The sequence below is a fragment of the Cloeon dipterum genome, chromosome 4, assembly GCF_949628265.1.
Source record: "Cloeon dipterum chromosome 4, ieCloDipt1.1, whole genome shotgun sequence".
Taxonomy (NCBI): domain Eukaryota; kingdom Metazoa; phylum Arthropoda; class Insecta; order Ephemeroptera; family Baetidae; genus Cloeon; species Cloeon dipterum.
The window spans coordinates 22,765,661-22,789,161 of NC_088789.1; the positions used below are offsets into that span (position 1 = coordinate 22,765,661).

The 23,501-nt window shown below is 39.3% G+C and overlaps 2 protein-coding genes across 2 annotated transcripts; one reads left to right on the forward strand and one right to left on the reverse strand.

Moving 5' to 3' along the window:
* Window positions 1-539: 539 nt before the first annotated feature.
* Window positions 540-2,096, reverse strand: LOC135942448 (serine/arginine repetitive matrix protein 1-like). The gene has a single exon (XM_065488567.1). The coding sequence runs from the start codon at window positions 2,094-2,096 to the stop codon at window positions 540-542; it is 1,557 nt and encodes a 518-aa protein (XP_065344639.1).
* Window positions 2,097-17,218: 15,122 nt separating this feature from the next.
* LOC135943457 (solute carrier organic anion transporter family member 74D-like) lies at window positions 17,219-23,423 on the forward strand. The gene is made up of 12 exons (XM_065489991.1): window positions 17,219-17,594; window positions 18,287-18,499; window positions 19,296-19,529; window positions 20,051-20,245; window positions 20,301-20,441; window positions 20,640-20,795; window positions 21,407-21,571; window positions 21,717-21,912; window positions 22,239-22,395; window positions 22,674-22,938; window positions 22,992-23,093; window positions 23,147-23,423. Exons 1-12 carry the CDS (start codon window positions 17,489-17,491, stop codon window positions 23,362-23,364), a joined length of 2,148 nt encoding a protein of 715 aa, XP_065346063.1. The 5' UTR covers window positions 17,219-17,488; the 3' UTR covers window positions 23,365-23,423.
* Window positions 23,424-23,501: the final 78 nt, after the last annotated feature.

Genomic DNA, 23,501 nt, shown 5'->3' on the forward strand with positions numbered 1-23,501 from the left:
CATAACTCGTAGTAGAAATTCTGAACTGGAGGAGTGGTTCCCTGAAAATGTTTAAAAGATGGGTGATTCTCGCAAAGAGCGGGAAAATCATTAAATTTGAAGATTTCACTGAGATATTTCAGCTTTAATCCTGATTAAATTATTTATTTTCTAGTTTAGCAGAAATTTTCAAGAATAATCAAATTTCAAACTGTGTCAAAATGCTTAAACAATAGGGCATTTATTTGTGTTTTTATATAACCTTGGTTTGATTGTTGGCGACAGTGCAACAATCACCAACAATGAATGTGGCATTGATTACATAATGATATTAACCCAACAATTCCTTACAAAACAATGAAAATTACTATGCAATTAAGAGGCATTGTTTGCATTTTTTAAATTAAAAATTCTTTGATCCGAGAGATGAACACAAATTATTTTTTCTAATCAGTGTTTATAATGTTATTGCCAAACCGAAATGTTTTTATTTTATTTTTTTCTTTTTCTGGGGAATGGAATGAATGAAAAGTTTATTTATTTCAAGAAAGAGTGTTTATTTAAAGTTCAGTGTGGATAATGGTGGCCTGGTTGTGGAGGCGAAGCTTATTCCTCAGGGTTTGAAGGCGTTCGAGGATTGTGGGGGGTGCTTGTTGTTGGGTTTGGGGAGGCTCGGTGGTGGGTTGGGGCGGGAGTTTCGTTTTGGTTTCAGGATTTTTGGTGAGGGGCTGTGGCTGTGGGGGCTTGGTCGTCCCCAGAGGTTGGTGGCGACCTCTGGGCTTCCAGGTCTTTGGGCGCGTGATTCGTTTTTGAGAGAGTTGTTTTCGTTGCCAGCCTTTTTGGGGCTCAGTCTGTTGCCGCTGGTGGCGGCGGTAGTGTGTTGGGGGCAGGGGGCGTTTGCCGACTTTTCGAGGCTGTCGGGGATTGTTCCAGGTCTTTGGGCGAGTAATTGTCATCGACTGTCGCCTGCGGGGGCGTTGGGGATTGTTTAGGGGCCGTGGGGGTTGGTCTCTTTCCCTGCGAGGGAGGCGGAGTGGGAGTTTGGGCTGTGTCTCGGTTCGGGGGCGTCGCTGCAGGCCTCGTTGTGTCTGAGCCCGTCGCCAAGTTCTTAGCTGGTTTGTCGGGGGCAGAGGGAGTTCGTCATTTTGGTAGAGCTTTCGGGGGTTGTTCCAAGGGTGGGATTTGTAGCTATTTGCTGGTGGGGAGGTGCGCCAGGTGCGGCGTTGGGTGTTTGTCTGTGGCAGGGGGCGTCTGCCGACTTTTCGGGGCTGTCGGTTATCGGTCTGGGTGTTTGGGCGAGTGATTGTCAGCATTGTCTGTCGCCTGTGGGGGCGTTGGGGATTGTTTAGGGGCCGTGGGGGTTGGTCTCTTTCCCTGCGAGGGAGGCGGCGTGGGAGTTTGGGCTTTGCCTCGGTTCGCGACCGTCGCTGCAGGCCTCGTTGGGTCTGAGCCCGTCGCCGAGTTCTTAGCTGGTTTGTCGGGGGCAGAGGGAGTTCGTCATTTTGGTAGAGTTTTCGGGGGTTGTTCCAAGGGTGGGATTTGTAGCTATTTGCTGGTGGGGAGGTGCGCCAGGTGCGGCGTTGGGTGTTTGTCTGTGGCAGGGGGCGTCTGCCGACTTTTCGGGGCTGTCTGTTGTCGTTCCGCGTGTTTGGGCGAGTGATTGTCAACATTGTCTGTCGCCTGTGGGGGCGTTGGGGATTGTTTAGGGGCCGTGGGAGTTGGTCTCTTTCCCTGCGAGGGAGGCGGCGTGGGTGTTTTGGCTGTGTCTCGGTTCGGGGCCGTCGCTGCAGGCCTCTTTGGGTCTGAGCCCGCCGCCGAGTTCTTAGTTGGTTTGTCGGGGGTAGAGGGAGTTCGTCATTTTGGTAGAGTTTTCGGGGGTTATTCCAGGGGTGGGAGTTGTAGCTATTTGCTGGTGGGGAGCTGCGCCAAGTGCGTCGTCGGGGGTTTGTCAGGGTTCGGTCGTGTCTAGTGTCTGAGGTCAAATACTCATCGTTTCCTTGGTCTTCTGGGGTCCATTGGGGGTCTATCCTTGTGTCCTGGTCTTCCGGGGGCCATCGGGCGTCGATCTCGTAGAGGGTGCAGAGCAGCATCATCGTCAGGGCGATCGTGGTTCTCATTGTGGCGTTCTGAGCAGGAGAGTAGTGCACTGTTCCAGGAGTTGGCAGTGTTTGAATTGTTTCCCGATTGTAACCTCTATATATAACCTTGGTTTGATTGTTGACGACAGTGCAACAATACCAACAATGAATGTGGCATTGATTACATAATGACATTAACCCAATAATACCTTACAAAACAATGAAAATTACTATGCACATGAGTGGCATTGTTTTGTATTTTTTTAAATTAAAATAATTATTTGAACATCACAGCGACTATGTACATAATAATAATCTTTTTTGCACCCTATCAATTTCACTAGTTTTGCATGGGTTTTGGATCCTGTAAGACCGGTTTTGATAAATTTCACACTAGCTATAATAAATCACATTTTAGAAAAAAGGGGGATTAACAATTCACATTTTATATAGATATTTAGAAAAATTTGGATTGCCCTTGGAGCTCATATTACAACTACTTTTAGACGCAAATTATTTTTTGTTTTAGCACTGTTTAATTTAATAATTAATTAAGATTTCAACAGATTCATGAAAATTTGGCAAAATTGCCAGATTCGCGTACCCTCAAAATCAACTCTAGCTTAAGTTTTCACCGATAAAACCACATTTCCACCGTAATTAAGAATTCGTGAGAAAAACTAAATACTGATTTTGAAATAAAAATTAAATCAACTTATATTATGCAGTCTTCACTCAACCATTAAACCAAATTTTTGTTATGTATAAAATTTTATAGACTAAAAACATAAGCGTGTGCTATTTTAAGCGTTTTAAAGATAATTAGAGAAGTGACTTTAGACCTTTTTGTGTTCAAATGAATTTTGACTGATTGGAGATGGCTCAAAAGCATTAAAAGTGCGCTTGATGAGAGCCAAGCAATTCGATATGGTTTAAATTCAAGATATTGTTTAAATCAACTCCATAATATGTAATTCAAATATATATTGAACGTGCAAATTATTTTTAGATTGCAACTTTTAGCTTCAACAAGGCCCATGAAATTTTTAAAAAATAATATGTTCGCCAGATTAAATTAAATTGTATGACTTGATAACTGAAGACGGGCCATTGAAAGGAATACGATTCGGTTTCCAATGTAAGCGATTTGCTTATCAGAAAATCTATTCCATGAGTCAAAATCAATACCATCTTATCTGCGCTCTCCTCTCCGAAAAACTCCCCGGCGGCAGAACGAGAAATGCAAATAATAACAAGCAGGCGAGTTTTTCCGTTTGTGCTCTCTGTGCTGTTTGGTGCGGCGCAGTGGTATTTACAGAAGTCATCAGCGCAGAGCGAATGTTAAGTTATCTCTGGCCCTAATGCAGTGCACGGCGCGGAGTCGTTTGGCATCAGGAAAAAGGTAACAAATCTGCGCACTCGTGATGAACACTCTCAGATTACGCCAGCTAACATCATCGGCCTGTACATTTTCTCCGACTGCCACGCATTTTATTCACATTTGATGTTCCGCCGCCCGGCCTGACCCGCTAAATCATAGCTTTCTGCATGCAAATACGTCGTTTCTTGCGGTGGTAGATAACCAACGCCAGATTTCTTTAGTATCGTTTAAATTTATGGCGGTTTGACGCGTGAAGAGCATGTTTAAATCTATATTGGAATTGAATTATTCCACTGAACCTTCTTTAATTATTGTGAGTGGATTGAAACTAAGTCTCTATGCAATCCTCTATTGATAGAGTTAATTAATTTTAAATGTTAAATTAAATTAACAGTAGTTAATCCGATGCATGAAAATTAATTTTCAAGGAAGCAATTCTCGCCCCCTTGAACATTTAGACAAGCTTTAGAGCCTTTTTTGGAAAGTCTTAGCAGCCTTGGTAAGTTTGATCTCTAGCCCAATCATTGAAGAATTTTTTTAGAACAACGGAAATCTCAATCTTCTTACTTTCAAACTTTGGGACAACATTTAGATAGAGACAAAATAGCGGGGATACTAATGATTATTGCCTAGTTTTTGGCTAGTGCAAGAACTATTTAAAATTTACTTTAAAACCTAGATCACAGCCATTGCTGCGCAGCCGAACGTAATGCTTGATGCGTGGAAAATCTGAGCACAATAAAATTTTTTAACTTTGTGCAGCAAGCGCAGGAATTAACTGGAAAAAAATGATGGATAAACTCAAATTTATTTTGATTAGAATAAAATAGAAGTGATGATATCCTAAACTATCGTTAAGAATGGCGAAAATATTTTCCTCGAATTTTCAGGATCATTTATAATCTTCAATTCAATTTTACACCGTGAAAACTTTTTACTGAATCCCATTTTTCAGAAAGTCTTTGCTTTATTTCCATTTTGAACTCGCCTCATAACTATTAACATCCTGCAGAAGCGAAACTTGTGTTATTATAAATAAGAAAGCACATAAATTGCCTAACGCACACGTTAAGAACCGAGAATATTGAGCTGCAGAGCAAACTCTCTCACTCTCTTCTCTCTCGCTCGCTCTCTGTGCTAGGCGGCTCACTCATAATTTCCAGCAATATATTACTTGCGGCAACGAGTGTGTGAGTGTGTATGTTGCTCGCAAGTTAATGCTGCGCGCCGCTTTGATAATCCCGATAACACATAAATATCACCTGCCCCCGCGCCCGCCGCACGTATGCAGCCGAGCAAAGCGTCTCGGGCTTAAAGGTGGTTGCGGCGGTATATAGAGTAGCAAACTTCAGCCCCTTGTTGCGCTGCTGCCCGTCTTTTTCTTCGCGGATCTTTCTAAATTCCGCCCCTGCACACACCAAGCTAGCGTAAGAATCAATTTGTTATTGGCACAAGTTTAAGGCCGACTTAAAAGTGCGTGCGTAACTCAGTCAGCCGTGCGTTTCTTGGGCGAAACAACACCTGCTTGGGACTCGAGCAAAAGAGGAATTACGAGATGCACTCTGCATAAGGAGAGCAATAAATTCTCCAGCATGCAGAATATATGCAAAGAGTCTGTTTGTGGGACAGTAACATTCTAAAAAATTAAAAAAGCAAAATATGACAGCTCAAATAGTTTGGCGGGAATGACAACATTTCAATGTCAACGCTTTGAACCAAATAATTTTCCATTAGGGAAAGTTTTGTGATCAGAACCGCCAACAGATGGCACCACCGACCAATTACAACTTTCTGCCATTTCATATTTAATCCTTCCTGGCTATGTTGAAGATAAAAATCGATTGGGCCTATCGTGGTAGAAATGACAGCAATGTTAGTTGTCTCGAAATATGATTTTTAGGTTTTTAAACGTTTGGCTGAATCAGTTTTGGTTTTCAGCACGACAAATTAAATCTTTTACTTCAAGAATGCACAACAGCAGGATCTAAAAGTACGGTGGAGCCATCTGTTATGGTGACTCCAGACAATAAGTATCACTCTCCCAGTTAGCGATTCAATTCAAATAGACCGACTTCCAGTCCTAAAAGGGGGGTATTTAGAGGTTTTCACCACTAATACTAGCGTCATCAGGTGGAAATGACCAAACTGTCATCTCCAGTCCAACAACACCATTTTTATTTAATATTTTAGCCATAATTTATATCTAGACCATACATAAAAAAATGATCTTTTGTACCCTGTGTAAAAATATGGACCAGAATGACGGAATGACGGCCTATAGAAGTCGATCTTGTAGTTTTTTTTTTGAATTAATATTCTCAATTTTGGGAGTAAATTGTAAATCGAATCAGCATTTAATTGAAAAGAGGGAAACAACACTGCATCTTCTGTTTTTCAGCAGGCTGCGAGATAAAAATGCCTTGACGGCGACGGGTGAGTGCGAATTGAATGGAACGCAGCGTCCTATGAAAAGCCAATTCGACGACTTTTCATGTTTTATCTTTTGAGCGAAATTTCCTGCGGCTGCATTATGTACTTTTGCCGATGATTTCTTGCCGGGCTGCGTGTTTGTCTTTGAATAGAGACACTCGAGGAGAAGAGAAGAAGAAACCTAATCAATTTCGCCGACGGCACACAGGCGGCTGGCTGACGCGAGAGAGCGAGCGAGAGAGTAAAAAGAAATCTGCGCCTGCTTTCAAAAAGAAGCAGACGCGAAAGACAGCTCGCTTCTCTTTTTCTCTCCGCCGGTTTCCTCCCCGATATCAATGCTTTATTATTATTTCTCTCTCTTTCGCGGTGGCATCTTTCGTGTCCGATCAGCCCTCTCTTTTCTAGATTTGATACTCTTTATTGTGCTTATTTGTGAAGAGAGCGAGAGAGAGTGCTAGCAGGAAATTAAGTTTCAAAAATGAACACGCGCCACATTTCAACCACTGAAGGTCTTCGGCGATAAAATTCGAGAGCAAGAAAACACTACCGCAGCTGAATTTATTTCTTGTCCGATCTCTTGAGCAAATGAAGAGGGTCCTATTAAAAACCATAGTTACAGTATCATTTTTATACTTTCTAGTTATTCAAACAATTTAGACCGACGCCTTATAGGTTGATTGATTCCCCACCAACAATCAATCCTTCCGAAAACTGACTAAAATTTGTAAATTTTATGTTTTCGCCAGGTTTTTGGCAATATCATCGGTTTAAATTTTTTTGTTTCGAAACTTGAAGTCTCAAACTTGATTTTATTTTTCGGAAAATATAAACAATGCAATAAGGTTTCCGGTTAACATTTAAAAATTTATCTAAATAAACAGTTTTTGATGTTTACACTTACACATTTCCCTTATAGTAGTGCGATTGATTACAGGTTTTGCGAATTAAAATAAGTCTTTTCGTTCATTTAATATTTTTTGCAGATTTTTAATAGTATCATTCTTCATTGTGCTCTATTAAAGAACCCCTTCGAATTTGTGGACAAAATATTGCACCTATACTTTCTCCTACAAATCAGATTATAAAAAAGGATTAATAAAACATGTATTCATGTGGTTGAATGACGGAATTTCCGTTGACTCGACAATCGCGCCTGATTGTGATCAAAATTGAATTCCATGCATCCCCTGCTCGATGGGTAACGTGTTTCGCGAGCGAAAGGAATTCGAAGCAGCCGCTACATTGTTATATAAGAAGAAGGCGCAGCGCAGATTTACCCCTTTAAATTCGGCGGGGCGCGTCTCTCTCGCGGTGCGGTAAACTTTTTCGCTTTATTATGTGTGTGTTATGAAATATTGTTGCAAGGATTATACACCTTCTTTCTCTTTATATTGCGGCGCTCGCTCCGAGCAGCCGCCTGCGGGATATCTTAATAGCATTCATGAAAGCACCTCATATTTTATCCGGCCGTTATTCTTGAACATTTTAAGATAAGCCCGGCGGGTTGCTCTCGGTATAAGAAGATGCAGCGCGCGGTATTATTTCTTTTGAATGAAAGTGTAGCAAGCAAGCAAGCAAGCAACACGCCCGCCAGCCCGCCTGCTTGCCGCAATACACCGTGATTGTGCGCTGCCTGCTTTTTAGATATATCATCATAATAATTTTCCGCACAGCCACTGTAACAATAATTCTCGCAGGCAGCAGTAAATCTTGAACGCCGCCGCCGACGAGAAGAAAATGCGCGCGAGCGGCCTCAATTTTCCGCGCTCTGCAGCCGAACGGGGGAACGCGCGCGCGGGGGATTAAAGATCAGTAATCTCGCCTGCACGCATTCTACGTACGCTTTGCGCGCGATAATAAATAAGAGAGATGGATGAAATATTTATAAGAGGGGCGTCTGTATAGGCGCAGGGATGCACTTCTTCGCCTGCGCCACGCCAAGATAGCAGCCAGCACCACGCAGAAAAGGAAAAATGTATTTTGCCAATATTATGTCGAACGTTGTTATTGCGCCGAAATTAATATTTAACCAGTGAGAATTTATTTGTAAAGTAGATTTGTGCTAAAAATTGTGAAAAATCATTCCTCTCTTTGCTCTCTGCTCCAAATTTTGCATTCTTATCGAGCGGTGAGCACTATCTCCTTATTGAAAATCTTGATTTAATTCCTCAAAAGGGAAATTTAGCTCGAAATTCGCATATTGTTGGATAGATCGCTACGAGAGGATTAAAATAAAGCGAAAAAATCATTTACAAACTTCTTTATACTTGAAAACTGGCGTTTTTTGAAATTTATTTGTTATTCGGTCCTGATTCAATTGCAGCACATTATAGAGATGTTTTTTGACAAATTTCACAAACAGACAACTTGCCAGCATATAAAACCTTTGTTTAAAAGGAGGAGTTTTCAAAAGAAACTGTTCAAAATTTATTCATTAAGTTGATTTTATTTTATTGCTTTAAAAGGATGAAATTATTTGTTTGGAAATAAAAAATGCATGGCTTTCGATGGCTTTAAATAATATTTTCGTCATTTCTTCTCGTCATTTTGTGTGGCTTATTGTGAGGAAAAAAAGTAGAGAAAACATTATCGACGCTCATAGAGCATTCAAACTTTTATTTAGAGGGGCATTCACCCTCATTTTCAAGAAAATCCACCTTGAATCCAATAAAGTATTTTTTTTTTGTTTTTGAAAAATATTGTAATCATCAAATCTCGGGTTCAAAACTTCAGATTTGCCAATTCAGCAAACCGTTAGACTCGTTTTGACTTCCCCTAATCAGCTGAAGATACTAAGGGTGCTCACCCTTGACCCCAAAACTACTATATTACGGTGAAGGTAAAAATTTGGACGCGCATGAGTATGAAAAGGAACAGAGCAGGGGATTCAATAAGATTTGATTCAGGCATCTCCAAAAATATTTTTTCTGCGTCTTAAACAATAAAATTGCTTTCTCGCATGCTCTGCGTGCACTCTTTATGTGAGGATCTGAGCGACGTTTGGGGATCGAGTGCGGTCTGATTTGAACCTTCCATTGAATTCTCTTGTATTGCAATGACGATTTCATTTGGATCTGAAAGGATCGTGAAAGTTTGCTACTTTGCACCTTTCCAGCACGAGTGCATTAATTTCTAGCGTTTCAATAAAAAGACCCCTGGCTGACCTATTTGTGGACTGGGCTTCTTCCCATGAGTCCCGTGCGCCCATGTTATTCGTTCGTTATTGGGGCGCGGGATTTTCGCTTTCAGGGGGTCACCCATCTCAAAAGAGGTGAACTGATCAAAAAAATAAAATAGACTAGAAAATATTTCATTTTTGTTTCATAATTTTAGTCCCATGAACCTTGAATATTTTCTCTTGTTATAGTTTGAAGCGACTGAGGTTGGAGTGAAGGGGGGAGGTATGCAGCAATTTACTCGAAGGAGTCGCGCAGGCTGCATACTTTCGTCCTCCTCGGCGTTGAGAGCGAAACTAAAGCAGTGGGTCAGCATTGCCATCACAAAATTTGATTACGCCACAACCTCAGCGCTTAAATAATTTGTCAGAGAAAAGAATGCGTCTATTGCTGTGGTCCGCGTGTGAATGCGGCTGTGCAGAGGCAATTTCACGCACTCGAGAGATAAGCCGGGCCGACAGCAAACACCTCTAAATCAGTTCTAATAGCCTCTTTGCTCGGCAGGGAGGAAAGGAAAATCAACGCTTGTTTGGCAGCCAAGGAAGGAGTCTGCGTCCAGATTAAAAGTGGCAAGGGGCGATAGTAAATAATACCCGTGGCGAGAAGAGGGAAGAAAGTAAGAAGGAAAGAAAGGAAGTGAGGACAAATCCCCAAATTTGTGGCTAATTTGGCCGAGAGAAAGGAGATTTGCATACATATGTCGGCGACAACTGTTTGGGCTAATCGCGCCCATCTTTTTAATGGGCAATTTATTAGGTGTACGCGCGTGTGCTCTCGCGGCGCGGTCTTATTGGTGCGGCGTGTAAGCGGCTTTCGGCGTGAGATATCTTGCTCCGCAGCCTCGTAATGACCGTGTTTAAGCCAGACACATGGTTGCATAGGTAGAGCACTTACATACACACTCTCACGTGCATTCCGCCGGATATCAGGATCTGCCCGCCGTATCTCGCAAATACAGCCCTGCCGGCCGCAAAACCACGCCTTCCCACGCCAGACACGCCCGCCGATTTAACTCTTCTTCCGCGTCCGCGCCACAACAGCCGCGGCAAACACTTTTATCTGTCCCAACGTCAAACGGTGGAAACTTTTCCTGCAGAAAAAAAGCCTTGCTCTTTTCTATTGGGGAAGAAAATAGCCTTGCAGAGGCGTTGTGCGGGTGTTCTGCCCTGCCTACGTTCTCCCAGATAAAATTTTAATTATTTTAAACTGAAAAGCAGAGGAGCTGAATTTATTTTAAAATATATTTTTTATTCGTTGGTAGAAGCCAATAAAGGCAGGTGATGTCATGATGTAACAATTTAGCTGTTTATTTTTCCATTTTCCTCAACCCTTATAAATTATGGGTGCAATTAACAGCTGAAACTAGTCGAGCAGAAAATTGAAAAATAAACAGCCGATGAGCTGCATAAAACTTAATATTTTTAAATTAGAGGAGAGCTCAAAAAATTATTTGTCGTCTCGTAATTATTTGTCTTCAAATTTCTTCTTTCCAGAGGGGAATGCAATTTATCACTTTTACTCCACAAACACGTAATCTGAGAAAGCTGAATATCGATTTCCGCACCAGCCTTTTGTTGTACTAGAGAATAGATTGTGCCTACGTGAGCGTTGTAACTGTAAGAAATTTATTTCATCCGGATGGAATAAAAAGTAGGTTGCATATTGCAATAAAAGGCTTTGCACTTTGTTAATTGGCACAATTTTTCTTTGTTTTATTGTAAATCCCCCGCAAAGGGAAAAAAGAATAAAATTTTTAGTTAAATAATTGCATTTTAAATAGAGTAGGACATGTAAAGGCTCTTTATCTGACACGAAATTATTTCAATGGATAGCACTTCTTTTAATTTATTTCAAATATTACGCAAGGAAAAATATACTGTAGTATTAAAATTGTAAAGCCTAAAGAAATTAAGAAAAACTAATCTTTTGAATGTTTATAGTGAGTATACAATCTGCAAAATTCTGAAAAAAATAAAAACTTCAACTTAAAACTATTAGAAAATTTGAAAAGAGCTACAGTTTAAATTTCTGAAAAAATTTCATGCGAATCAATCAGCGAGTACTATCTGCTTATTGAAAACCACGATTTATATCGCCGCAGTGACGAGTAGAATCGAAATCAATCGAAAAATCACTGACAAGTAAAAATTTCTTCTGAAATTTTAACTGTCACTCATTTCTAAATAATTGCACATCACAGAGATTAGTATTTGATTTTTCTGCTAGTTGTAAACCATTACTATTTTGTTTCTTTCTTAGATTTCGAAGATTTCAACCGTATGTTACATCCAGAGTTCAGTCATTTGGTCCATTTTTTCCTTGGTGAAGTTTTGGTACGTGCCTCGGCGGAAAAAGAGTCGGCCAATAATGGCTGGGGCGATATCATCAAAAAGCAATAGCCGGCGCTGTCTAGTTTGATACTCGAAGCTAGCGGAGGAAATAAATATAATCCTCTCATCTCTGCAGCAGGCCGGAGCAAGATGAAATCCTCTTGCGCGCCGTCATCAGACAGATAACCTTTCTTCTCTCCGCTTTTCGCTGAGCCGGCACTAAATTATGTTTGTGGTCAGTCGATAGCACACACTCGATTTCAATTTATAGCCAATCACACACATCACTTCACTATCGTATTACCGGCCAGCTAAACCACTTTTCCCTGCCAATATATGCAAACGCGGCTGCCCGCAAATTCCCGACCTCTGACCGTCTTACGCCCCGCTATTCCATCTTCATCAACTGCTGCAAATCGATTTCCTCTGCACGAAAATAATGTTTCTGCACTGCTTTCAAGCATATTTATTTCGAGTGTGCAAGATTTAAGTATGATACCCGTACTGCTCCAGACCTTTGAAAACACAATAATAAATTTTGAACATAAAACGAATTTATTTGCACTTGGTAAGCAAGGCATTCGCTTGCAACACAAACCAGCTGAAAATTATAAATAATAGAATGGACCGAAAAAATAAAAGAAGGGTAATGCAATTAAAATAAATATTGGAAAAATCATGATTTTTTTTCTGTTCATTTCAGTGCTTTTTGGATATGCGTTCAGATTTTTTTTTAATTTCAAATTTCCCACATTGGTTCATGTTTAGGGCTGTCAAATTTAGACAGTCGAATATTTTTTCTGAGCTTCAAATCATTGTGGGACCATCAAATGAGCACGAATAGTGCCAAGCCGTGTAAACTAAACTTAAATCTGTGTAAAACCATCTAAAACTCGTCCATTTTAAGTTTGAAATCAAATATTTTCCTTGATAATATTGTATCGAAAGCGTGAATACATGAAAAGTTAAAAACCGTCCAAAAGTGACTAAATTAATAATAAAAACCGACTCAAAAAGACGACTAACTATTTCCTGAACAGGCCGTGTTTGTTCAAGATCGCTATTCATGTTGGATGTGTGAATTAAAGAGGTGCAAATCAATCCAAATTTATTTTGATTTCATAGTTTATTTTTGATAGAAAAAAGGGAAGTGCTAATTCACTTTCATTAATATTCTTGATTATTCTTGCAATGGTCAATACAGTAAGTACATTGAATAGACAATTTTAATAGCAAGAAATGACAAACAATACTAGCAAAATAAACATCGAATCTTGAAATTGCTTGAAATTAAATTTTAAAAAGTAATGGCTATTCAGCGTGTTAAATTTTAGCGAAATAATTTTCGAAATGAACATTGTGGATTTTTTGGGCTTACAGACCTCAAAAAATATGTTCAGAATTGGCCATTAATTTTTAATTTCACAAAATTTCTTGCGCATTAATTGTTTCTTTTAATTTTTGTTTCCTAGCTTTTTGAGAAATTAAGTGAAGTTGATCACTTTTGAAACCATTGCAGTTACCTTGCCTTCGATTGCTGCCGAGACGGAGAAGAAAGATTTTTCGTTTCGAGCCCCTGCTGCTTGTGTTTGTAAGCAACTTGCATGCCCGCCGCGATGTGCGGATCGCCTAACCTGACAATGTTGCAGGGGTTAGAAGCGTTTGCATGACCTTTCGAACGGCTTTCAATTCATTAATTGGAAAAAGCGAATTGGAAGCAGATGGGAATGGTCTGAAATTAATCCGCTAAAATCACGATTTTGCAGATGGGAGGAAAAAACCATTTTTGTTTGTGAAATTATTGTGCACTAGAATTTATTTTAAATATTTTCAATAGGAAAATCAAATCCAAAGATGAAATCAGACATTTTCCAAGATTTCACTGCCAGAAAATTGAAATGTCATTCCGAAAATCGAAGGAAATGAGAGAAATAAATGAATATTGGATCAATTTTGTTATTAGACGAGTTTGAGAGTCGAACAGTTAGCATTTACAGGGTTTTTGCCCTGTCCCAACACACTTAAAGGATTCGTAAAAAAGTTGCGAGATGGAAAACAGAAGATTCGATTTCATTGGTTTTTCAATTTGCTCGAGAGAAGGCTGACTCTGTTCTGGACACAACATGAAATGTTGCTGTTTTGTAACACAAACATAATATCAGATCTGAAGAGACGCAAATAGGCAAGCATGAGTGGCCTCTTCAATGCAGTGCAGGTGATGTGTATAGGTTGTCTAAGGAGCTTTTGTCCACTCACATTAATACCGAGAAGGCACAGTTGTGTGAGCCAATCAGCACTATCTAGGAAGACGCTAACGATCATTAAGACGACCCCGCGCGCTTTGATGTCCGTGCTCGCGGAAAGGGAAAAATGGCGTAAGACGCTGGTCAGAAGGAAGGGTTGTGAGTTGCAAGCGATCGTAATTGGCCTGGCAAAGGAGCGAAATTGGAAAGCACCTGTCCGGCGAACTCGGCTTCTTGATGAATGCGGTGGCTGGAAGACGCCCCTGCGCTCCGTCTTAATAGGATTACTCGGGACCATTAGATACATTAATAAGGGTAGCAGTGTATGATACAAATGCGTGCATTCGAGCGTCTTTCATGCCAAAAGCAGCAGCGGCCAACGTTGTTAACCAACTTCCTACTCATCTTAAGGAGCAGCAATTTCGCAAACCACTAAATTATTGAGAACCCACCGCCACTACCTACGCCGCCTACGCCACCTACGCCGCCTACGTGCCGTGTGTAAGCGTCCAGGCTGAGATGGCATTATTTGCATTGGATTCAGAATTTTCCTGGTTCGCGGCGACAACAAAGCCGCCTGGATATCATTCCGCTGAATGCCCGTGCAACAGCGGTGACCGACAGGAAGCCTACAGCATTTTTATAAGACGCGTGAGAATGAAGCAGACCTTTTTTCCTTTAATTTGTTTTAAGCTCCGAAAATTTATTTACCTTTCATCAAAATAAATAGTATTCTCCTAAATTAAATTTTTCCTGTCCGTCAAGGAAATATCTGAGAAAATCTGCTCCAAAATCAGATTATTCTTAAAGAAAAAATATTTATATTTAGGAAAACTACAGAAGTACATCCAATTCCGGAGAACTATCGGTTGGTGCATCTTCTGTTGAACAAGTATTATAAGCATGGACGTAAATTAAAGTACAGTCATGTGCAAATTATATACAGTCAAAAATTTAATGCAGTGCAGTCGTCGAGAGTCTATTAAATTGATATTTCGCTTCATAATTTATTAGTCAAATAATTTAGTTCACTTGGTAACATATTTCAAAGTCTTGGCTAAAAACATTCAGACGTTCGATTGAAATATTTGTTGATAAATATTTGTTCCACAACTGGAGCAGAAAGCATCGTGCATGTATTACACTGGTGTGTCCTCTGAATACCAAAATCACCATAAATATATTTGACACTCACCAAATTCAGATGATAAATTTTGTCTTCTTCTCTGCAAAATGACTGGTGTTGAAAGTTTAATACAATCGACTTGTTTTTTTTCTTTTAGGCACTAAAATGACACGAATCACGCAGTTTGAAACCTTTTGAGCCTTACTTAAAATCGTCTGAAACTGCCAAAGCAGTGGGAGATATATGAGAAGTTCGGGGATCTAATGCTGGCTGCCCAGCAGTTTCAGAGATGCCAAATATGGTTTGTTAAGTTACTCGAAATGCTCGAAAATAGCTCAACGGGCTGGTAGGAGGCGCCACTTGCTGGCTATCGAATCTTTCCAGCGGCTTTAGGAAAAGGCGTTTAATTAAAGACCTCGGCGCGGGGAGCCGAATGGATGGCCACATCGGGCCCAAGATCCTCTGCGGCCACTCGGGCCCCAAGTTATGAAGTTATCCACTTGTTGGTGGTATTGGGACCAGGTGACCTTGGTGTGAATTGAAATAAAATTACAATTCTAGATTTTAATGTCACTGCACAATATTTCCTCCTGAACTATTTTCATACCGGCGATAAGCAGAAATAACATTACATGACATTACGAAACTGTTTTTACTATTTCCCCTCTATTTATTCTCGTGAACTAAATAGAATAGAAGATAAACATTGAGTTCGACCACCTGTCCAGCAAGCGCGCGCGGGAGAACAATATGCTCAGTCAGTGCCGTGCGGCCACGTGAGTGCTCCAGTTTAAACTAAATTAATATTGACTGTGGATATCAGATGGGAAATCACGTGTGCAGTTGGAAGAAAGATGCGCTTTGAGTGGCGGCAGATGTGTGCTTTGGCATTAGACAGGCAAATAAAACACACACACCACCGCCTGCAAAGATTTTCCCTGCACGCAATAATTCAATCAACCTATGCAAGCAGCAGCGCAAGAAAATTTTCCACTGTAAGTGCTGGATAAGAATTTATTATTGTCTCATTTCGAATATTCATTGCGTTTGACTTTTTTAGAAATTGGAAAAAATCTTATATGTTAAAAAATAATGATTTACATAATGGTCACGAAGTAGATATGTTTGGTTTATGCAAAATGAACAAAATAGAAGGATCAGATCAATCAATTCTTTTTCGTTTTTAAATTTTCGCAGTGTTTGAAACCTATTTCTAAAAGAAAATAAATGTTGTTCTCATCACACTAAAAATATTTTAATTTTTATTAAAAATTAAATAAAATATTTTTAAGTAACAATTAAACGAACGGCAGACGTACGATAATTATTGGAATAGAAACACAAGCTTCTAAAAGAGCTACTTTCTTGCATAAGACCAAAATTGCAATAGAAACATTCTTTGCTAGGCAGCTCCTAAAATTTACCCAGAGTTTTCAGCTCCCCAATATTGGAACAAAGCCTTTTCTGCTGACTCATGTTTCCGAGAAATTAATTTAATTAATTCCACTAAATATTCAGGGTTCGCAAATTTCTCTGCCTGTTTTTTCAATGGCTGATTTTTCTTGGAGGAAAACAATAAGATTATTTCTAAACGATAGAAATGAAGCCCTAAAAAATATGATGCAATAATAGTTAAAACTTGCAAAACGGAAGCTCAGACGCAAAATATTATTTAGACACAAGATGAGATTGTTTCTGAATATGGTGAACACGCAAAAACAAACCTTTTATAGGGTCGATTGCAATATTTTTGCACGGGAAATTGTTACATAAATGTTTGAAAATTTGAATTCCATAATTCCAAATTGAAAATCTGATTATTTGCAGCTAGATTGGATAGAAAAATTAAAAAGCTATGTAGAAACATGACTGATTCATTAATAAATAACATCACATTGCAATTTGCACCGCACAAATTACTGTATCCTTAGTACAGAAACAAAACAAACACCATAATAATAAGTATATTCTATTTTTTTCAATTAAATTAATTTTTTTAGCCTTTCAAACTGAGGATTTTCTGCAAAAAACACGTTCCTATTTTTCCTATTATTGTTCTTGGGGACAATTACCCCTATACTATATGGAAAAACTCTTCGACTTTCATTCAACAATTAAAAAGACTGCGTTTTCCGGTATTTCCGTAAATAATCACTGATTTTGTCAGGATAGGATTTGTCCTCCCTTTTTCACGGTAACAAATGACCTATTTCTCTAGTGTGAGATCGTACATGCGTTTAAAATACTTAAAAACTGAATAGAATTTTCGGTCATTAACTGTCTCTGGCCTCAAAAATTAAACTCATAGAACCAGCTCAGAAGAGTATATTAATTTAGTAAAAACCCATCAATGCAACTTATATAATTTAAAAATTTCGCAATCGCAGCTTGCACAAAGAATAGAGTCTGCATCAATGCAAACGAGATAAATGACGGACTTTGACAGGCGCGAGGGGGGCGCAACACACATGCATAATTAGCGCGGATCGAACGACAAACTGGCGTACAAAGAGCCTCACAATGCGTCTAACACCCGTGCGCAGTGCGATACATATTGGTGAATGTGCATGACACATCTAGAGCGAATTATCAGCGGCTGGATGAATTACGATAGGGTCCTTCTGCTGTTAACAAGAGAAGAGGGGTCTCGCGGGTCGCCGACGTAATTGACTTTGCATCTAGTCCGCCCGCGGCCAGCCTCCTAGCCGCTCCTTCGGCCGCGATGCACACCTAGATACCTCTCCCATGGCTGCCCCAGATTCCCAAAGGGGCCACGCGGACCCCGTCCCAGAGCAGGACGAGCCAGCCACCGTCCAAGACTTCCTGCTTGACCCTGAAAGCCCTGAAGCAGGTATGAAAAGCTGAGTTCGCCAATATTTCAATGCGCGGTTTTGTGTTTTTCACATTTTTTCCTAATTTTACATACAGATTGAAAGATTATATCTTGCCCCAAACAGAACCAAGGCAGTTACAATGAAAAATTCTAAATTTTTATAAATATATTTTGAAATTAGTCGCAATGGATTTGATTTTTTCTAATTAATTCTTGACAATGAGAAATCCAACATTTTTTTAATATTTTGTATCTGTTGTGTCTCGAAAATTTACGAAAAATAATCCGCAAAAACCAGTTGGTTTTACCTAAAAATGGGAAAAATTATAGCCTTTGTTCATTTTTACGAGAAGTTTTGCAAAATCTTTAAAAGAAATGCCACAAAAATGCATAAGTTAGTCAAATTTTGCGCTCCAAAAATCATAAACATCGCCGTTTTTGTCTGTTAAAACGATAATTTCAACTAGAAAAACTAAATATTTTGATTCTCCGCAAAAATCATTTTCGCTTTTGAAAAATGAACCACCTGTTGCAAAATGAACCAAGATTAGAATTTTAAAAAGAACTGCAATTTTTTTAGAGTGACGATGAAGAGTTGTTTGAATTAATTATCTGACACATTCAGAATAAAATCCTCTTTGCCGAAAGTATTTCGGATCGAGCAGCAAGCAGCACTATTTCGCTTGTCGTTTATCCCGGATGATTTGCAGCCTCGGCGGTGAACAACGACGAGGCGCTGGAAAAAGAGACGCGATGCGGCTACGGATTCGTGCGCTTCCCCTGGCTGCAGAGATTTGCCAGCAAAAAGGCGTACGTCGTGATTTACGGCATGATCGGCTGCTTTCAGTTCGCCCTGGCCTCCTATTTTGTCGGCACCATCAGTACAATGGAGAAACGCTTCCAGATCCCCAGCACCTTCTCAGGTAACCCTTTCTCCGCCTCAAACTGAAGAGGAATTTCTTACAATTAGGATGCTGTATTTTTAAGAGTAAGGAAATTTATTCATTGGATTAAAACTGAACGGTTTAATAAATATGCCCGTTTGAAATAATGCTTTAAAAAGCGAATTTAAAAGCCAATGTGTTTGTTTAATTACTAAATTTGTTGACTCTATTTGACAGGCAAGACAAATTAATTGATGTGCAATGTCTTACTTTCCGCAGATTTTCCTATTTTTTGGGTGGAAATTTTTTTAATAGCTTTCTTTCAATAATTGTTACAAATGCTAATAATTGTCTAAGTTGATTAGCACCTATCTTAATTTATTTTTTTAAATTTAAATGAATTCTATATTTATTTATTCCATTTTCAAATATTTTAATTTTTGTTAAAATACCATAAATTACCAGAAAATTTTTATCTGCATAGTAAAGATAGGAAGTTTGATCAGCTTTCAGATTATATGGACTTTTTGCACTATTGATTTTATAAAAGTTATTGAGCCCAAGACAAAGCTGTATTAAGTAAAACAATGATTAATTCTCTTCCATTTCGACTAAAAATGGCTCAAAGATCGGTTTTCTCATTAAGTATGTTGAACAAACAAAACATCAAAAATAATTAACTAAACCTGTATTTCTAAATTTATTTTGAAATTGATTTTCACATTTTTAAACCTCCGTAAATTCATAAAAATACATCACATTGAAAAATGTCAAGTTGGTTCACTTCAGATCAAATGTAACATGCAATTAATTTGTTGTTTCTCTTTTAATCAAGGGGTGATCAACTCGGCCTGGGACTTTGGGGCCATGTTCACCAACCTGTCGGCTGCCTACCTGGGCAGGTCGAGTCACAAACCTCGCTGGGTCGCGTGGGGCACCGTGCTTGTCGGAGTTTCGTGTTACATGCGTCTCATTCCCCACTGGCTGTACGGGCCCGGCGAAAACGCTCTCATGCTCACCAAGGAGTTTGGCACGGAGTTCAAGCCGCTAAACGAGTCGGATAAAACAGGTGCCAAAATTTGAGTCCGAGCTTTCAATTTAATTGAGGAATTATCAAAAGTCTTTTTAAATGAATTTGCCATTTAGGCATATTTTAATTACGACTATTTGGTAGCTTTAATTAGCACTGTTTTTCAAAAATAAAAAAGTGTTTGAGGATGCAAGCCTAAAAATATATTTTTCAAGAAGGAAAATCTCATCTGTTGTGTCGGCTATGATAGGCTGAACCGATTTTGGCTTATAGTAAATTAAATTAATACTCTTTTTAAGTATTTATTGGCAGTAAATTAAGGATTAAATCTAAGAGGATACATAGCGGAAATATAATTCTAAATACTGTAGTCTCATCTTTGGAAGCTTCGAACAATAAGGATTTCCTCAAATGGCAACTTCTGAGTAACAAAAACTAAATAAAATAATATTTAAATCCTCAAATCATTTCCTTCGGAATAAGGAATAACCCTTTTTTTAATACTTTGTCTCTTTTTTCTAAAATTTTTTGCATTTTATTAAATTAAAATCCCTCATCAGGTCCAAAGCTGACCCTTTGTGGCAACAATCACCTTGAGTTTGAGGACTGCGATAACGCCAGCTCGGGCAACATTTCCGCGTTCATATTCCTGGCCGCTCATATCGTCCTGGGGATCGGCTCCTCTGTCTACTACACGCTCGGAATTTCCTATCTGGACGACAACGCCAAGAAAAACAAGGCCCCCGTCCTCTTAGGCGAGTTGTGATGTGAACATTCCCTGAGTTCGGTGTGCGAATAATTTGATTTCAGCCATCACCATGTGTTTGAGGATGGTCGGCCCCACCATGGGCTACATGCTGGCCTCGTACGCCCTCGAAATGTACGTGGACCCCCTCCTGACCCCCGTCATCACGCCTAAAGATCCCCGCTGGGTCGGTGCTTGGTGGTTTGGTATTGTAAATTTTCTTTTTTTGCAGGCCCAAAAGTAAGAATTATATCAAAAGAAGTTTCAATTTACTCGCAATTTAATTAGATACTGCAAAAAAATTTAATAGCGAGTGAATTCATATTTATTTTGATATATTTTACTTTAGAATGACAGGGAAGTGATAATTTCCTCAAATTATCGTGTAAATATTTATGTTGAAGGTTGGTTCCCGTTCGGCACGATAACGCTGGTCCTGGCTCTGTTTGTGGCCATGTTTCCACGGAGTCTGCCCCGGGCGGCCCAGCGCAGTGCGGCTGCCGCCTCGGCCGCAGGACGTACTTACAACCCTCAGGGAAAAACTAAAAAGTCAATAGCAGGTAAATGAACATAAATTATTAAAAATAATCAAATGATTATGAAAAACAGCCTCCAGCATTATAAAAAAGCTTTAATATTTATTTAAAATGTCTCTTGAGTGGATTGATACAGGGCATAAATTGAAAATTATTACAATTTTAAAAAGTTAACAAAGCTCAAAAGAGGTCCTTTGAATAGATAAAATTCAAAATTTGTAAATTTTCTCCATAATTTACAGCGTTTGACCATATTTTTCTCGGCAGATTACAACTTCTCCCGTCGAGATCTATTAAATGGCGTATGATACTTTTTTGGGGAAACTCTTTGATGTGAAATAAAATCAGATCTCAAGTAGAGAAACAGTTAGTTTGAAAAAAAGCTAACTTTTTTGTTACCTTTCTCAAAATTTTACGACGCTCGTAGGTACATTTTGGCATTACTGAATCCTAAGAGATAATTTCATACATTTCGGCAACAAGGATTTTCAAGGGTTTTGCTTTTGCAATTTCAATCATCTTTAATATTTGAGGTCGATTCTGGAAAAAAATTATTTCTGTCAAATTCTATTTTTAAATTAAATAATTATGCTCAAACATCCTATATTTCCCAAATTAATATAATTTCATTTTAGATTTCAAGGCGACAATATCCCGCCTGTTGAAGAACCGCGTGCTGGTGTGCAACAACCTGAGCACGATTTGCTTCGTCTTCGGGCTGATTGGCCAGTGGACATTCATGCCGAAATACATGGAGACGCAGTTCCACCAATCCGCCTCGACGGCCAGTCTAATTAGCGGTGATTATTTCACATTTCTCCCTTGCTCTTGAGCAGAGTTTACAATTAAGAGGCTTTGCACTTTTTAATTACCATGAGTCTGAGCTCTCATTAGCAGAGTTTTCGATGACTCTCGATCGGCTGGAATTTAAATATTCAATTTCAGGCTCGGTCGGCTTGCTCTGCACGGCGGCGGGACTCATGGTGTCGGCACTGCTCATTTCCAAATTTAAACCCAACGCCCGCGTGCTTGCCGGCTGGAACGTGATCGCCGAGTCACTTGACTGCTGCGGATTCCTCCTCCTCACTTTCATCGGCTGTGAGACGTTCAACTTGCAGGGCACTCCCCAGTCCGATGGAACGTAAGCACACGCTCCTTTGATTTTTTTTCAATTTCTTCTTAATAAAAAAATAACCTTGCTACAATGAGAATTCAAGTTTTGCCAATTTTCTACAAAATTTAAACCAGGGTCCATTTTTGCTTTAAATTAAATTCTTAGGAATTGGGGTTTAAGCATTTGCAACAAGAAATTTCTGATGATTTGCTGTATCAATACTATTAAAAAAAATGTTTGGTTCCATATTGTATGATAATTTAAAACTGGATTTTTGTTAATAGCGATTAAATACAAAATTATTTTATTATCTAAAAATATTAACAGTTTATAATATGTTTGTTAATCTAAAGACTTGGACTGGAGGTAGACTGCAACTCAAATTGCTCCTGCCCTGACTCGCTGCGGTATTCGCCGGTGTGCCACACACCTTCGAGAACTACCTTTTTCTCGCCCTGCCACGCCGGTTGTACAGATGCTGAGTGGGGGGAGGGTAACTCATCTTTAAAGGTTTGTTGAGTATTTTTTTTAATTAAATTTACATTTCGTGTCAAAAGTAAGCTGATTTTTATAGCATCCAGTAACAGGGATTTTTCAAATTTACAATAAGATAATGGAGTACGTGCGTAATGTTTATTAGAAAAATTTATCGCTATAATGGTAATAGAATACTTTGAGAAGTGTTAAATTTTTGTTAAGATTATACAATAATTTAAAAAAAGCAGTTAATTTAAAATTGATATAATAAATATTTATTAATCATTCACTAATTCATCACTTATTTTTAGATCTTCTCTAACTGCTCATGCGTCCCGGACGGTGGTCCGATTCTGGACGGTCCATGTGCAGTGGACTGCAGCCAGGCATTCATGCTTTTCGTCATAATCCAGTGCGTGCAGCGCTTCCTGGGCGCCACCGGAAAGGCTGGCAACACCCTGATCCACTTCAGGTGTGTCGACCCTGAAGACAAGCCGGTAGCGATCGGTCTGTCCGAGTTCCTCCTCTGCATCTGCTCGTTCATCCCCGGACCCATCCTCTTTGGCTATCTAATCGGTAAAATATAATTATTTTCTAATTCAATTCTTCCAAATTTAATTTAATTTTAGACTTGTCCTGTCTGGTTTGGGGCCAGACGTGTGGAAAGCCTGGAAATTGCTGGCTGTACGACGTGCAAAAATTGCGATACCTCGTCAATCTGCCCATCGTGGGTGAGTGCGAAAAATTAAAATATAAATAATATTTCGTTTTAATTGAAATAAAGGTTGTTTATTTTTTGGCACGCTCTGGGACGTCGGAGTGTGGCATTACGTCAAAGGGGTCCAGTTGTACGATGAGGCTGACGAGAAGGCAAGCAAAAAAAGGTCCAAAGGTGACGTGCCCGAGGACAGGAAAGTTTCGTATAACACGATGGCTCTCATGACCGGCAGTGATCCCAATATTTCAGCGAATGAGTTTAGAAGAAAAAGCTACAGCTCGTGATACACCACGTCCATTAAATTATAATAAAACAAAAATAAATTTATTTTCTTACTGGAGAACAGGTTTTGTTTTATTGGTGTTCCCATGCGGCTATTATTTACAAATTAAAATAAGACCTCCGTGAGTCTTCAAAAATG

Bases quoted from the DNA above. Each gene is read 5' to 3' on its own strand.
- LOC135943457 (XM_065489991.1), top strand. From the start codon at position 17,489: ATGGCTGCCCCAGATTCCCAAAGGGGCCACGCGGACCCCGTCCCAGAG. The intron at 20,442-20,639 runs GTATTGTAAATT...TTTATGTTGAAG, and splicing joins GGTCGGTGCTTGGTGGTTTG to GTTGGTTCCCGTTCGGCACG. The intron at 22,396-22,673 runs GTTTGTTGAGTA...ACTTATTTTTAG, and splicing joins AGGGTAACTCATCTTTAAAG to ATCTTCTCTAACTGCTCATG.
- LOC135942448 (XM_065488567.1), bottom strand. From the start codon at position 2,096: ATGAGAACCACGATCGCCCTGACGATGATGCTGCTCTGCACCCTCTAC.